At 50.9% G+C, this 16,731-nt stretch overlaps 3 protein-coding genes across 4 annotated transcripts; 1 reads left to right on the plus strand and 2 right to left on the minus strand.

The window, feature by feature from the left end:
- The first annotated feature begins 3,144 nt into the window (after window positions 1-3,144).
- LOC100903687 (uncharacterized) lies at window positions 3,145-5,695 on the plus strand. Its single transcript, XM_018638366.1, has 4 exons — window positions 3,145-3,328; window positions 3,425-3,592; window positions 4,414-4,485; window positions 4,620-5,695. The coding sequence occupies exons 1-4, from the start codon at window positions 3,145-3,147 to the stop codon at window positions 5,498-5,500; spliced, it is 1,305 nt and encodes a 434-aa protein (XP_018493882.1). The 3' UTR covers window positions 5,501-5,695.
- Window positions 5,696-8,669: 2,974 nt separating this feature from the next.
- Window positions 8,670-11,523, minus strand: LOC100898829 (pollen-specific leucine-rich repeat extensin-like protein 1). Its single transcript, XM_003740395.1, has 4 exons — window positions 11,475-11,523; window positions 9,644-9,992; window positions 9,080-9,179; window positions 8,670-8,980 (listed from the first exon to the last, which is right to left on the minus strand). The coding sequence occupies exons 1-4, from the start codon at window positions 11,475-11,477 to the stop codon at window positions 8,827-8,829; spliced, it is 606 nt and encodes a 201-aa protein (XP_003740443.1). The 5' UTR covers window positions 11,478-11,523; the 3' UTR covers window positions 8,670-8,826.
- A 1,784-nt stretch (window positions 11,524-13,307) lies between these two features.
- On the minus strand, window positions 13,308-15,669 carry LOC100898975 (phospholipid hydroperoxide glutathione peroxidase). 2 transcript variants are annotated; one of them, XM_003740396.2, is made up of 7 exons: window positions 15,632-15,669; window positions 14,785-14,801; window positions 14,539-14,621; window positions 14,243-14,430; window positions 13,970-14,078; window positions 13,746-13,830; window positions 13,329-13,645 (listed from the first exon to the last, which is right to left on the minus strand). In XM_003740396.2, the coding sequence occupies exons 2-7, from the start codon at window positions 14,785-14,787 to the stop codon at window positions 13,589-13,591; spliced, it is 525 nt and encodes a 174-aa protein (XP_003740444.2). In that variant the 5' UTR covers window positions 14,788-14,801; window positions 15,632-15,669; the 3' UTR covers window positions 13,329-13,588. The 2 variants fall into 2 exon arrangements, with proteins under 2 accessions (XP_018493889.1, XP_003740444.2); XM_018638373.1 differs by having other exon boundaries at window positions 13,308-13,830.
- Between the last annotated feature and the right edge of the window lie 1,062 nt (window positions 15,670-16,731).

Here is a 16,731-nt window from a genome sequence, read left to right on the forward strand (position 1 = left end):
GCACAGGTCATCGATGGTACTCCTCTCACATCAGTCAATGCTCTTTATACTCAATGTCTCACGCTGACCTTTATCGATGCAGACACTATCTGTAATGTTGAAGCTGGGACAGCTCAGAGAATAGTCATGTAGTTGAGCGTCTTCGGGAACCTTTATGGCGCAGGTCCAGTTCAACCGTCTCTCCGCGTCCCCTTCTGATAAAATGATTGAGTCACTGCGGCCCTCCGGCGAATCGATGATGAATATTTATTGGCACTCTGAGCTTTGTGATTTGAGCAATTTCGTGGAATGTCCGGACGCTCTGAGTCGTGATCTCAACTCACCGAAAACGCACACTGCATGATCTAGTAAGTTGTCGTTGCAGTGTTCCCGTATACATTTCAATCCACTGTGAGACGGACATGTTGTAGAATTCTTCTCAACCGTGACGTTCAACCCTGGAGCGGATTCGGGATCTTTCTCAGGGGATTAAGGTGAAAATTCGTAAGGCTCAAATCGATACGGGCTCTTTCCGAGAATCAGCTTGAGACCCGCATTCGAAAGTTGGCCCTTGTCGGATCGCCCCTATTCTGAATTGATACCTCTTTCGAGACGAGTCCTCCCAGTTGGACAGCTTGAGTGTTCGGCTTCGATTTCTAGGGCCTCCGTGAGTTTGCAGATGAAAAACGAACTGAGGAACGCATACGAACACTTCATAGCGCCTTCATGTGAGGCTCTCCTCGATTGTTGGTTGAATGATGTCGATCCACTACGAGTCGTGAATCGTCAAACGAGCGAGGGATCAATTCGGGAACCCCGTCGAGAACTTGATCGAGTGGTTTTCTGATTGAGCTAGGTACTTAGGGAGTGATTGCAATCCTTGACATCCGCAATTGTTTGCTGTGCGAGAATCGCAGCAAGGCGGTTTATGTCTCATTCACATGACCGACGAATATCGACGTCCTCTGGAATCCGATCTTCCTTCACAGTTGTGATTGTTGGTCGTGACCGGACGCTGAGAGTCATGGGCCATGCATGGAGCTGCGGAGATGATTGATTGATTGGTCGATCGGTTCGCGAATCTTTCACACCGGAACGTCCTATGATGCCGCAACCGACGTTGGAGCTTCCGCGAGAGAGCCCTCTGAAAGGGTTGCGGTGGGGGATTCCATCGGGGATCTCGTGGAGGTTCCCTTGAGGGTCCCCGAGAAGGGTTTCCAGGACGGACTTCCGCAACGAGTTCGGATGAATGGGGAGTGCTGCGTCCCGGCATTGCTCAATCGGGATTCTCTATTGGACATCGTTCCCTCTCTCGCCGAGACTGGGAAACAACTACTACTGTCACCAGAAAGTCAGCGGACCCCTAAGGAAATACAGGAATTTCGACTGCAGCTTGGTCAGTTCGAGGAGGGCCAGATGGCCCGAAAATGTTCGTTTCGTCCCCTGGAGCTCGGTACAGTCGCAACGAGCAGATGCGCTAAAACATCCGGAGTTTCAGAACTATTCTGTCATCAGGTAATTTCATAGTGTGAAGTATTATCGAGATTATTTGTTTCGCAACACCGCTCATTCGAACCGCGCCTGCTGCGGATGACTATTCGCGATGACGGCGGTGCGGTGGCGCCGCTGGCCTTTCCCGAATCGAATCATGTCGCTGCTTGTGTTTCTGAGAGCGGCCGCTTTCCCCACAGAGCTCGTGATTCCCCCGTGTGGATGAGATAGCTTTCATCAGCCTCTATACCGAACACGTTGATTATCAGAATCGTCAGACTGCGGGCCGTCTGCGCGCAAGAGGCGAGTGAGAGCTGCTGGAGACAAACTCGCAGCATTCGCAGTTTATCGCGGGTGTGTTTTGTTTCTTGTTCATCCCAACTCTCAGACTCTCGTCTCCGGACAAATTCTTCGCCTCCGTAGAATTTACTCGAAGTTCACGAACCGCGCGCAGCGAAGTCGTGTCGGATACCGGGTAGTCTATTTGGCTGTTGCAATCGGGAGGCGATGGGGATTGGAGTGTTTGGCTCTTCAGGCGCTGATGTTGAGGGTCAATATCTTTTTCACCATCGCGGAGGTGAGCCCGCTGCAGCTTATCTACGTAGTCTTCTCCGCCCTACAGCGTGACCCTGGAGGTCTTCGGATGAGGCTCGATTTCTCTAGACGGATCAACGGCGATTAATGAGAGGAATGGCGAGGAATTTAAATCCGAACAGTGCATTCACTCCACCGCTGGGAATTCCTAAAGTCCCCCGCGGAGCTCCTCAGCAGCATAGCGATTAGGACCACAATCGAGTCTCGATCGTGAGATCATACGCTCGATTCCCTCGGCCTCCTTGAGATCGATCGGCGAAACCGCCCGCAAGTTAAAGACGTTCTCGACGCCAGCACGCTGAATTCGAATTACCCGCGATACGGAGAAAGGACGGCTATTTCGCTTCCTTGCACGTCATTTTCGGCGCGTTGCGGGGAGCCGATTCGGAAACCGCGTCTGTGGAGGTTTTGTGAGCGTTGATTCCCGGAGCGGCTGGAGCTAGCTACTCCGGACAGACGTTCCCGATGGACGCAATAACATCCAGAGAATATCGGCGAAATTATTCGTTCTGTACGGATTCGGTGGCTCGGAGACGCTGAAATCTCTTACTCTCAAGCGCCCTGTGAACACCTGTCTCCCGAGAAGCCTCCGACCGCGGGAAGCTCTTGTCCGCGGTGGATCGCAGACGTCCCAGTGCTACTCTTCATGATTGATGCTTCGCCATTTGCCCCTACGACATTTGAGGGAACACGGATCCCTCTGATACCCTCTTCTTCTTTCAGTCAGCGTAATCCAAACCACCGCCTGATACCGGCAAGGATAGCAAGTTTCTCTACTCCGGCCAAGCATCGCCCGTAAGAGGCCGCGAGTAAAATCAGATGTCAGTGCGCACAGTCCCTTGGGATTTCTCAGCCGAAGAAATAAACGCTTGGAAGTTTTCGGATGTCCGATCCCGCGGTTGCGTCCCCGATTCATTTTTGTGGATTTGAAGCGACAGGTCATTGTCGTCAAGATTGATTTTCAATGTTTTCTCTCCTGCCTGGAATCCAGAGTGGCTTCACGCACCAACGATTGCTCCGGTGTCCTGGGCTGCGCCGAAGGTCGAACAAGGGGAAGGTTATCCGCAAGATCCCGTGGCAATGGCCCGCTCCGCCGCACAAGCAGCCTTCGATCCGGTCGGATACATTGCGTCTCTCTCCAAGTTATATGAGGAGAACGCCTCATTGAGCCAGACAAAACCATATTATGCTCTCGAACCTCCAAGTTACGAAGCGGCTACTGCCATGAAGCATCCCCCTGTGGAACCGGAGCGTGTGCAGTCAGGTAGATGATTTCGATAGCATTCATTAGAAATCGTCGATTCACGTCGGCCAATGTCTCTTTGCGGTTCTAACTCGAGGCAGCCCTCTTTCCTCACAGAGCCCGCTCCGAAGCAGTCGGAAACGAAGTCTTCTGCCCCAGCCATCGTCCGACACAATGAAGCCGCGAACGATAAGGGCTTCATAAGGATTCAGAGTCTTATCAGACACAGTGTTTACTTCTCACTCGCTTACCTGAGAAAATCCGGGGCGAAATACGAGGAGAAAGGTGAGTGATTCTTGCATTCTACACGAAAATTGTTCGCTCGATTGATCCGAGCTCGAGGTGTAGGTCCTGATCATCCTTAAGCACAAAGATTTACGGATTGTCTATCAAGCGTCATCAGACAATCGACTTCGCCTCTGGGCTCCATATCACGGTAAACTTATTGTATACTGTGTATAAATCCTTCATTTATGGTTTTGCTCGTATGCTGCCGATTGTTCACTTGAAGCGGATAGGGCATCGTATCTCACTGCAACCGCTCTCCCGCCAAGGCAAGACCCTCAATAAGGGGGCTAACTTCAGAACTCGAGATTCTCTCTCCCTACTTTGAATGACTATCGTCTCCTCACGTTTGAATACATTGGGAGCTCACCATCTACCTATCATCATATAACCCGAATGAGGCGATCTGGGCTCGAGTCCACTTGGTAAACATTAAACAGACACCGGAAGATGATGTACGACATATCAATCATAGTAATGATCAGGGCTGGGAAGTGAGCGCAGCCGCGCAAAGAGCCGTGATTTTTTACGGTTATCTCGAGCGATCCTCCATAGAGGAAGTCCATGGGGGCGCGAATCGCCCGGGAATTTCCAAGCTAATGCCGTGAATGATTCCCAGCCTTAACCATGTCTAGAGCCCGCGCTTCTCTAGCATTTATTCGAAATTATTAGTAATGTATCTGGTTGCGTTCGGTTCTAGAATGATGAAGATGAATTCAACTGGGGGAACATCTCAAATAAATGCTCGGAACTACGGGCTCTGATCATGACTTTTCGCTGGGGAGGCTCCTCAATGTAAGACAATTCATCAATTACAGCAGAGAGTCCTCCGTACTTGGCGTTGAGCCGCGATAATTCTTTCGCGCACATCCTCGTCGGATCGAAGGTGGCCCGTACGTGGAATACATTCTCCCATATTCTATAGAGCTCATGCAAAAAGCAGCATGTATGACGAGGACATCTGTACGGATGATAAAAACTGAACTTTGTCCAATCGATAATGGTCCATGAATAACTTTTATTACAGCGGATCACGGGAGGGTTCCACCGTCTCTACAGCATCTCTATGATTCGAAGGGTGGCGTCCAAGTGCTGAATAACAAGTTTCAGAGACTTTTCCTCGAAATCGCAAGATTGTTCCTCTCGTCGTGGGTCGCGGCTCTTCCCTGCGGAACGACTCCGGAAACTATGAGAAGAGTCCTTGTATTCAAGCCGCCCGCTCCCAGTAAGGAAGCCACAGCAGCAATGAACAAAGTTTCACTGCTGGTAGAACTCATCGTCAATCGGAAGAGCTTCTCCGTCTGGAAGAATTCGAAGACATCTGCAGACGATTCGATCGGTTCGCCGCGAGTCGCTGAGGTTTTCAGCCAGGCAATGACCGCGATAGCTAGAAATGCTTTCATCATGAACGGGGTTATGTTCGTGACACTCAACCCGTTCTTATGCGGGACCAGCTCGGAAGGAGGAGTTTATACTAGCGCCTGCTGGTTCTGTCCGTTCCATAGCCACCGGAAAAGCATCCTCGCTCCGACTTTGATAGATGTTTTGAATAGAATCTACATGGAAGAGCATGGTCCTCCAGGAACATCAGGCTACGTCGTGGAGAATCAAGCCGAGCGACATTTCAATGAGAAACATCGGGCGATAGAACATCCTGTCGCGCGTAGTCTCTTCGACACTTTCCCGCAACAAATAAGGGGTGACCATGGTATGGTTCTGAGCCTCGACAATTTCTGTCAACAAGTGCAATTAGCTGTCTTGACGGATCCTTTCGCATTGCAAGCGTATAAACTGAATGAGAAAAACTGCGCCATGGCATGTCTCCTGACCGAGGAGCTTGCGAGGAAGGTAGGTCGTGATTACAGAAACTATTGGATAAACGAAAACGAACGAACAAACCTCCCGTAGGATCCGTCTCCGAACTCGATCCTGAGGAAAATTGCAACATATTCGGTGTCTTTTAACTCAATAGATGAATAATTGAACTCTTTGGTGAAATCCGGCTGTGATCGAGCTTTTTAATTTTGGAGAGAGGAGGCAAGACTTCAGACGGAGTACCGATTGTATGTAGCAATAAATCAAATATTGTGAATATCAATGATAGTTTTCGGAGCTCTTATTCCGGGAAAGTGGTTAGGTGAGCATTAGCTTGACGGATACGGATAACCTCGGGATTCCGAGAAGAGATTGGCCAATCTACGTAAACGTGGTACACGCGACTCTGATCGGCTTTCTGACTCGCAACCTGCCGGTAAAGCCCCCATATCACATCACTACATCACGACTCGAATCCGTATTGCGCTCTCATCGCCGGTCTCGCTGAGACCGAGCGCGGTGAACCTATTTCATGGGGCGAGGATGATAGATCTTGCTCGGCTGTACAGATTGCCCTTCCTGGCCACCATCGTGATTATTTTCGAAAGACTGCGATTCCTGGCGAATTGAGATCGAGCTTCACGAGCCGAGATTGAGAAGCCCATTCACAGGTCGTCCTGCATCATGGAATTTCTCCCTGTGCTCAAAGACCCGAACAGCTCCCATTGCCTCGCCTTCTTGCCGAGAATTTCTGGGTCCCTCATCGCGAGGATTTGATCCGTACGACTCTCTACGGATAGGAGACCGATAACATTCGGGATCCCCATCTCGAGGATTCTCGCAGTATATCCTCACCAGACTCCGTGGATGGGAGTCCGATCACTCCCGGGTCCCTTGTTCTCGAGGATTCCTCAAGTTTCGAAAGCCGCGCCGAGCTCTCGATAGCGCCATCTGCCAATATGGCCGCCCCTCTCCTGCTGGAGAAGTCCCGGCCGCCGGCAGCCATCGGCATCCGATATTGAGAGAGGATTTGGCGCCAACTGATCACAACAAACACGCTCGAGCCAGTAACTTCAACCATGGCGGACCAAGAAAGTCGGAATATTCACGAGAATCGTCGAAATGCAATTTTCGAAGCCTTGCGGGCTGGACGGACGCCGAAACAAATTGTTGAGTTCTTCGACTATCCCAGGGCTACTGTATATCGAGCGGCTGCCGAATTTGCGGAGTTCGAACAGGCAGAGGGTGGCTCAGCCACGGCTACTCGGAAAAAGCGCCATCGAGAATCGACTAAACGAACCCCCGAGTTGATTAGTGCTGTTCAAGAAAGCCGTCGGATGGATCCGTCGGTCTCGATCAACGAGCTAGCGGCGAGGTTCTGTGTTGCGAGATCCACGATGCAGAGGATAATTCACGAAGATCTGCGGTAGGGGTCGTTGTTCACGATATCGGGATCGTTTTCCGGATTTTTGGTGAAAAACAGAATCGGGAGGAAAGCCAGGAGCGGCCCACTTCGATTTCGTCTGACCGAGCTGAGTCCCCCATACAGGGTGGACATCTCAAGCTGAGATGGCGAGATGAGATGATGAGATGCTGCTGCCACTTAATCACCACGCGATCGAGTTGACATGGAGCCGCCAACAGGTGAACCGGTCGTCGCAATCCTCATCGTCACCATTGACCCCGGTGCGAGGGTCCCGAAAAACTCCGGTTCTCTCGGGACCCCCGCGACATATCTGATTCAGAACTCGGAGGCCTAGGGTCGACGTCGAGAGCACAGTCTCCGAACACCTCTAACCCGCGCAGGTGTCGATTGTATGGAGCGAGTTTGGACCGCATACACGGGAGAGCACAAATGACCGATTGGGGGACAGGACCGGAGGAGGACAATCATTGCCGCGAGCTGAGCTCTAGTCTTTCTACGTACGGTATGGTCGCCCACTTAGGATAAACAAAAAACTATATTATAGGCGAAACCGCTGGGCTGTGTGAATCATGGGCAATGTTGAGACGGAGGAGGTTCGCTCGACGAGACAAGATTAAGGTTTCGAATGCATGGGAGCCCAGTGCATACCAGAGAATGATGTCAATTCCTTCCTCCTCATATATGGTTCTCCCTTAAGAATTCTGAGTTCCTCAATGTTACCCAAGGAGTCATGGAATAAAAGTTTCTTGTTCAGGAGACTCGGAGTGATTTCTCGAATATCCCTCCCTCCCTCCAGAGAGATATTCCTTCACTGAGCCTCATCAGGAAATTGTCGCCCACGGAGTCTGAATCTCGTCATGGTTCTGTCCCGACCGAAGCCGATTGGGGCACCATCGAGCCTCGTGAAACATTGTAGTCGATGAACTATTCTCATACACTCTGTCGACCTGACCCTCCGATACCTTCATGCCATAAACCTCGACAGTCTTGCGTTGATTCGTATGCAATCCCAAAGGAGTCGAGGGTATCCGTGAATAGTGGCCCAGACGAGCCCCTCATGTGTGTCGATGATTAGGTCATACGCGCATGGCATTCTTTTCTCTCTACCACTACCGGGAGCCACTCTGAGCTCCCTATACTTGAAATATCTCAGTCGCCTCTGAATGAGTAAGCTCCGCGGGAAAGCGGATTTCCGCTGAATGAGGAGGGAAACTCCATCCAAGAGTTTCTGTTCTTCGATATCCCTCCATCATAGAAACACCTAATTGACAGGGGTTAGCTCAGCCCTCTGGGGAGTGTTCCTTCTTTGCAGACGGAAAAAATGAGTGAAAGCGCGGATGAATGGCTCGGGCGTTGATCTCTCCACCGTCGGGGAGCTCCAAAGCGACGTGCCTTGTGTTTCTAAAGGATATCGGAGGAGCTTGTTCAAAAGAACGTTCTGCGGAGTTCTGTGGAATCTGAGAGACGAGAAAGAAGGCTGGTCGAGGCTGATTCCTCCTCGGGCGTACTGGCTGGCGATCTGATTTCGATGCACAAGGAAGAAACCGACGGTCGAGAACGAGGAAAATGCCGCTGCAGATGTATTTGCTCTTCCAGACAGAGCTACACCTTGGCAGACATCAATCCCACGTCATCGTATGCCTCAGCTTATCCCGTCGCAGGTCACGCCAAGCCGTCTGGCCAGCTTATCTGCTCAGGATACCGCTCACGGCTCTCGATCTCGAGGCTGCGCATTCGTTCGAAAAAATCGAGCCCTTCGAAGATCTCTGACATAGAAGGCGGGGAGGGTTGGTTTGATATGAAACATATTCATCATACATGGAGGAAACCGAAGGGTAAGGGGGTTATTCGCTAATCGCGCAGCAGCAGCGAGCGCTTTTCAACTATCAAATTTATTCCCCCTTGTTTATGCGATTTCGCGATCGTACATGAGGTGTGCATAAGTCTCGTATTCAGTGACAGCGAGTCTATTGCTCCCCTGCTAACCGAAGAACTATTGTCGACCTCGAGGCCGAAGAGGCCGCGAGACAAGCGATGGCTTCGGACTTGATGGCTGTGGTCCTGGAGCGTCTTCGCTAGTTTCCTCGTAATCGTATTCATCTTTAGGTTGCTCTTTGGGAGGCGTTTTCTTGCGATAAAAGGTTGAGCTGTGGATACGGAACCGTCAGACGGATCGACATGCTTCTGCCTGCTTCTCGGAGATGGAGTTATCGACCGAATCTCAATAGATGGACAGTATCACAGACCTGAATTTATGGGGTCTAGAGGTGGTGCGCCTCGGTCTCGGCAAGGGCGGCTGAGTGGCCTTTTTCTCGGGCGGATGATCATGCCCGAGATCTTCGATATCTGCGAGTACAGAGGAATAAGTTGATGCGTAAATCGACGTTCAGTTCAGCAATGAGTTGTAGATACGACTTCCGAATTACGAGTGGTCGGTCTCGTTGAGACGCTGGGCGAGGCTCCTCGGGAGGAGGGAGGGAAGGGCAAAGATGGCAACAGAACCCGTATACTGCTGAACATAGAATAATAGATAATGGATGTTGCGGAAATTCGGAATCAACGAAGATCACAAGCCTATCGCTCCAGGGAGCAGATGCGGAGCGATTTATCAGCTATCTCGCCAGATTCTTACGCTGAGATTCCGACAGCTGCCCATCTAGACCTCTCCTCCGGAAAAGCAAGGTCATAAGGACGCGCCGGTCCATCCCAGAAGATATAGCGGCGTGGTTACGGGAGTCCCGCTCTTCAATGAGCAGGGTGCTGTTCTCATCGCTCGATTCGGCTGCTCGGCTAAGTTCTGATATACTCACTCGCTGGGTGCTTGATGAAGCTGGGAAGAGTTGGTCTCGTTTTCACCGCAGGATGGGGGGAAGGACGATTTCGCAGCTTTAAACGGTTCTTGAAGAACGGATGTGAACCTTTTGTCGAATCGTCTTCTTCTACTGGGGCAGTCGTAGTTGTCGAGGAGCTTTCCGCAGATGCTTTCTTCGGAGGCTTTCCATCGATTGCCGATGAAGCGTCCCCGACAGCTGCATCGTAATCGTCGTCGTAGTCGTCATACGCAGGGGCGTCTGTGCTTTTCTTAGCAGTCTTCTTTTGGGCGTTAGCCGAGCCGAAACAGATCGCTAGGCCCACAGCTATTGTGATGTAGAAAACGCGCTGGAATATAATCGTTGCTTCACTTTTGCTTCGCCCGTACCGCAACGCGATCATGAGCGACAGCCTGTGTTGCGGATGCTCTGATCGGAGTATCACGAAGGGGGATCCCGACTGAGGAGACTTATCATCGATCAGAACACGAGCGCGAACTTATTGGCGAGCTCATGTACCCCATCGAGTCTTATTGGCGAGGTCAGACAGACGACAGAGAACTCCCGCGGCGATCGCGTACTGCGCAATCACAACTGCGTACAGCATCGAGATGGAATGAATATTTGGCTGATGTCTCGAGACGGTCATCCCGGTCTATTCCGTGGAATGCGCACCGATCCTCGCAGAGAGGAATAGGCGCGATCGAAATCATGGGATTCCGCTTTTAAGGTGAACCGAGCGGCCGAACCAAAATTATTTCCTCGGAAGAGCTGTTGCATGTTGCCAGCGATCGCCACAATGTATAAACATAGCCTGTGAATTTCAGCCTCAGGAAATACTTCGTAGATTCAGAGAGCAAGACGGGTGCTCATCTGTCGATGTGACTTTGCGAACTACCACTTTGTTTCAGAGTGGGTCCAACGTTATGCATATACGTTGTAGGCCGTTCTGCTTCCCCCGAATCAGCTCGAGGCGAAGTTCTTATACGGCGCTCGATACAGCACAGCCACCACCAAATATTAACGTCACCGAATCCGACCGGGACTCTGCTCCGCCGGTGAAAGAGTCTGCCGACAAACGTGTGTGCAGAGCTTTCCATCAGCATGCAGTATTAAGTGGAGGCGCCGGCGAACATCCACAGATCGGTATGAAGAATTCAGGGGAACGTCCTGGTAGGACTCTATGGGAGGTCGGTCGACGATTCTGCCGGAAGAGAGTCGGCTTCCACAGTCCGGCTGACTGATGGAATGACTTCAACCCTTTCAGTGCCATGAGGACGGCCGTTCGCTGGCTGAGGCCACCCCATGGCACTGAACGGGAGGGAGAACAATATGTGCTCCTTATAGAATAAATAGATAAAATAGAAGTCGGGTGGCTGCCGTCCGCTGCCTGGGTGTGGAGAATCCGGAATCAATCCAAAATCAAACTCCCGCAGACCGCGGAAGAGATCACGGTATGGTCCCCGGTAGGAGTCCCCGCTATTTTCTAATCCAGAAGCAGAGCTGTACAGCATAGGAACGCGCTACTCTGTGATTAAATGAGGACTTACTAAATAACATGAGCCCGAGTCTGAGTCGGAGCTCTCATGCTGACTCATTCGCGGATGCCCATCGGAAGGACGAATCGGACAACCGTACCGTAAGCCCGAAGCACGATTATCGAGCCATCGAGAAGCCAGCGAGAAAATACGAGGCTTTTGAGTGAACATGTACGTATGTAGAGTCGAGATGAAACTTCAATCTTGGCGCTTCCGTACAGGGATTGGATTCCGACAATTCAAGTCCGCATAATAGTTTCGCTCCCGTACCTATCTCTAGAAATGCCTCTTACCATGTCTGCCCGCCTGGTCCGTCGCAGAAACGTTGTGAACCTCTTGCGCAAAACCGGGCGCAGCATCAAGTGTTCGCTTATATCCGATGGCTTCAGGGGAGGAGCCTTTCGCGCGAAGGATGAAAAAGATCCCCTTCTCCATGCTTTCCGCATCTCTTGATCCCTCTCTGTTGTTACGCTTGCTTAATATGTATTAGCGCTGGCGGTCTACATATTTCCACTCCTTGCCGTGCGTAGGGGTCATCAGTCCTTACTAATGACACGGGGTGGAGGCTGAGAGAACGCCGCTCGCAAGAGAGATCCATATTCGATCGGGCCGACAAGCAGGACCTGAGTCTACCCTTAAACGCAGAACGTCAGCGGGTCTCCCCATATCCTGCATACGACTTTCTAATCGGCGAGGCGTCCGCGACCGCCTGCATCCCCCTCCCCTTCAATACAAACCGAATTTCCGGCGTTTGTTTGGCCGGGGCAGCACGGACCTCTTTCACCGCTCGATAGACGAATTTCTCGGTAGGATTCTCGACGAATGTTCGTTTCTGGCTTTAGGAAGCATCGATGAATATTCGAATTTATAACTCCGTACCTCCCGATAACAGTGGATTCGGTGATACTTTTTTACTTCTTTTCATCAGAACGGGACGCTTCGGATCGAATGAGTGGATCCGCCTTCCTGAGACCTCATGATAACGTTTCCACGGAGCTCTGGACCAGGCTCGCTTCAGATTCCCTACTTTGTTCGCGAACGGACTTGGGGGGATGAAAAGTAAAAGATTCGGCGCCGCGACCAGCGCATCCCCTCGGCAACGGGTTTTAGACTCCCTCTGGGTTATGATCTCCCCATTCCGCGCCGCTCAATGATCACGAGGATCGACAGATTGACCGGATGGCCAAGCCGATCCGGCAGATCGCTCTGTGAATGATACGAACTTTCTTTCTCTCGAGTCGCCGGCACGTTGTTTTTCGAAAATCGTGCGTATCGGCTCCGATCGCTTCTTGGACGACTGACGCATCATCCGCCCACCCTGCATCCCAAACGGGGTGGCACTCTTGGTGTGATTCATCGTGAAGTACTTCCCATAGAGGAATCAGGACCATCGAGACTTACACGCAGTCGGCAGTAAGCGGAGAAATGCTTGTCGAATCGATCACGCTCGCCCTTATAAGGGCAATCTCGTCGTGGCACGGACACCTCTGGGCAGAATCGGGACTAGAGAGCGTAGGTTCACGGGATATGGGCAATCTTGAATTGGGTAACCAATCAGAGCCGCAAGCCCCATGAGTCCTCGCGGGCTTTGTATTTTCGAAAAGCTCACGGACCAGACGCGCTCCCCACAAACGGGCCTGTCAACAGAGCACTGAATCTTACGCGTAAATCATGATTATCGGAGGCTTGAGGGTATAAACAGCGCCATCGCCATGACCGCGCATTCATGTTTGTTTTCCATGTCGTCGACCAGGAGCCCATGTGATACAAACTACGACTTGACGTTCCATGACGGCAGCAATCAACGGAGGGTGAATCATCGGTCCTCCGGAACCTTCTCCAATCATATTCGCGAAACGAATCATTTTTTGAATTTCCGTCAACACCATCACCGATTCGGACATTCACAATGTTCGGAGCATGCGCTGTAGAGGTATTTACGGGTGGGTTGCTTCCCTTCCGTTATCTTCCCGGAGGCATGCGCGGGCCGTCAAATCCGTTGAATAATTGGAAAGATGAGTTTTGACTCCGCAATGCACAATTATCGCACCGGGAACGATCACCTCGGACGCGGAATTTTCATGAGCTGTTCCTACCCCGGAAGGAGTACGTATGCCCGAGTGTGCCATGACAAGATTTATTGACCCTGATTGCTCATCGGAGAAATCTCACCATTCCTGGTTTATAGATACCTCTTCATTTCACAAGAGTCAACTGAAGCTTGATCAAGGCTATGAGTCCTGATAGCGTCATCGAAGGGAAGTTCTTCGACATGTTGAAATCATTATCGTCTTCAACACCACGGGATCTCTGTGGAGGTGCGAAGATCTGCTAATCCGGATGGTCCTTCTAGCAGCATGTTTCCAGAATGCGACAGAGCATTCATCGTCGAAATCCTGCTGCGACCTTAAGCGCTTCCGGTCGGAGTTTCGGCGAAGTATTTCATTAAATCGTCCTCCATCGCCTGGGAATTCGAAGAGCCACGAATTCGATGATATGAATGAGGAAGCGCCTAGACTAGGCAGGCTTTTGAAAATATCTGCGTATCGAGCTTCCGCGTTTACCAGAGGATGAGTTGTCGTTCCGTATCTCTTTACTGGTTGACCATTTTTATCGATGATGAATTTAGTGAAATTCCACTTGATGGCGCTGCCAAGGGAGGAAATCGATTTGGAACTCATTGAGCCGAAATCAACAACAACATTTATCATTGCGAGGAAGAATCCCTTATTAGTGGATCTCGCAACGTATGGACGTCTCAAGGCCAGCGCTCAGAGGGGAATCTCACTTGATCATGAAGCCAGATTGTTTTTCTTTAAGATATTTCCATAACGGATGAGCGTCGTTGCCGTTCACATTGATCTTCGCAAACAAGTCGAACGTCACACCGTATTTCCCTGGAAGCGACAAGAGGAAACGATGGATAGTCTGTAGGCCATGGCTCACCGAACACCTCTTCCGAAAGTAGTCGGCATCGACATTGGAGATGAAATCTCCTTCATCGTGGGTAACGCAGAGACAGAAAACGCGAAAATTTCGGTTCCCGGAGAGACGTGTTTACCTTGGGCGAACTTCTGGATTTCATCGTTGCCTCGTGCTTCCTGGTTACCGAATTGATTCGATGGGAACGCAAGAATTCTCAGTCCATTTTGCTCTCCATGCTTCTCATGTAATGCAACTAGTTCTCGGTAGTTGCGGTCGGTCACTCCTCATCTAGATGCCACGTTGACGATAATACAGACTTTCCCCCTGGAAGACCATTAAAGAGTGAGTTCGACTTTACAAAAGCAAGGTCACCGGAGATAGATGCGAGGAATCGCACGGAGAATCAGACGAGGTACTACGGAGAATAATCACCTGTATTTATCCAGGGAGACATTGTTCCCTTCGATGTCGAGGGCCTCGAATTCGTAGATGGACTTTGCGTTCTTCCAAAAATCCTGCCAGGGGAAGGAAGCCTGATTCAGATTTTCTCAGTACCTTTGTGCGTCTTCGATTTTTTCCTATTCGGAGAATGCATATCGCATGCCGGTCTTCGCGTGAAACGCTCTGCACATCCTTGCGGAGTCATGAATTGCGCATTATCCAGCAGGGGTTACTCACCATTTCCAAGCCGGTATCTGAAACGAAGAAACGAGAACAATTCACGAATCATCTATGACCTTGCCACTGTCTCGACTCGCGATATGGGAGAGAAAACACAAACAATCTTGAGCGAGAGAACATCCTCACGCGATCCATGCAACCCAACCTACTACAGCGCGGTCGTTCGTGGCCGGAAGAAAATTGGAGAATTCAGCAAGCCTCGCTCAGAGCTCACGACGTTCAGGCTGGATTGCCTGCTCCGACTAGGACCCGTAGCCGCCGACACGGAGGGAGATCGTTTCGCGGGGATCTAGATCGCCGCACAGGCTGCCTCGCAACTGCGGATAGCCTCGCTTATCGTCCCGCAAGCCGCCGCCGCCAGGTGCGCGAGTTCTGTCACTAGCTCGCAGATTCTATCACTAGCTCCCGGATCCTGCCACCTGCTCACAGATTCTGTAGAGCATCGCCTCCAATGATATTTGCGGATTTCTCCGTGGAAGAGAACAAAATTTACTCTTCACCGTAGTAAACTCTATTCGAAGAGCAACAATCGAATTTTCCTCTTGCTTCTAGCCCCAGCGACTGCACTCGTTCCTCAATTCAGACAAATGATCAGCTTGCTTGCTCGACGCCTGCCATAATCGACCTGATACCATCCCTAACACGGCTCCATGCCCTGCCACCGAGCGTTTGCGATCGCCCAGCTTGCGTTCGAGCCTGCGGCCCGACCTTCTACTTATTTATATTTGAGGACGGAAAGTCGATTGGTCTAATTTCTCCTACTACAACTACCTACGCATTCACGGAGGAGTCATCCGCGGAACTATAACATTGTCGTCGACGCTGCTTGCCGATCAGAACTCACCTTCGATCAGTTCAACCGCTCACAGTGCTTCTGAGAATGAGAAACACTCGGTTCCTGCTTTTCTGTTCTCCCGTGATAGTCGGAGAGGGAGTGCAAAGCGATTCTTCTGGATAGACGGCCTGCATCGTCTCAGCTGGCATCGTTGGAAAATATGCAATAATACTTCTACTTCAGCGCTTTGCCATCGTCGCCATCACGATGAGCTCACAGAAGTTTTGAGATCCTCGGCATCACTGAAATCGATGGATTCCTTGGAAACATTACGTTTTAAGTTTTAGAAAACAAAGAAGTGCCGACGAAGCCCTGTTCTCAAATCTAGAGATCCTTCATCCATTCGACGCCTCGATGAATCGGATCTGATGAGAAGTCAAGGTCACGCCCTGCGATTTCACCATTGGGGATGCTGTGCACACGAAATGATTATTGGCACGGGCATGGATCGATCGAATGACTTTCCGTTCGCTGAGCGCTCCCGCGTTTCCTCCTCATAGCATTCGCGCACTATCTGAACGAATGTACTTCTGTTGCGGCGGTCAAGTCCATTCTTCCAAGGAGAAGGCTCATTCAGTGAAACTGGCAGAAGTCGACTCCAGTATTCGAAAAGGACAAGAATGAGTCACGAAACCGACTCCACGAGTTTTATCTGTGACCTATAATGGAGGAGCTCCTATTCCAACTTCTTCAATATGAGAGAGGTCCCATTCTGATTTCCGCAATATGAGGGAGGTACTTTTCTTTATCTAAGACAAAGATAGAGGTTTCACGTCTTCGCTAGATATCCGATACTTGTGTATTTGACTTTATAATGGCAGAGAGTCCGAGGCCAGGGGAAGGTATCGCTGGCGCGATGTGGGGAACGCTCAATGAAGCTCCGGAGCACAGGTCTCTCCGCGGTTCCAACAAAGTCGACCATCATCGAGGTTCCTGAGGTCATCTTTCCGCTTCGCGGTGATGTACGACGAGGCCCATGTCGATAATTGACCTCTTCCGCGGCAGGATCATAGGACCCGGATTTTCATCCGCGAGGCGTCCCCTCAGACACAAGCACAAGCGCCGCTCCGATGGAACAATCGCGACCGATTGGTCGAAAGTCTCAACCC

This window comes from Galendromus occidentalis, unplaced genomic scaffold (genome assembly GCF_000255335.2).
Source record: "Galendromus occidentalis unplaced genomic scaffold, Mocc_1.1 scf7180000076944, whole genome shotgun sequence".
Taxonomy (NCBI): Eukaryota; Metazoa; Arthropoda; class Arachnida; order Mesostigmata; family Phytoseiidae; genus Galendromus; species Galendromus occidentalis.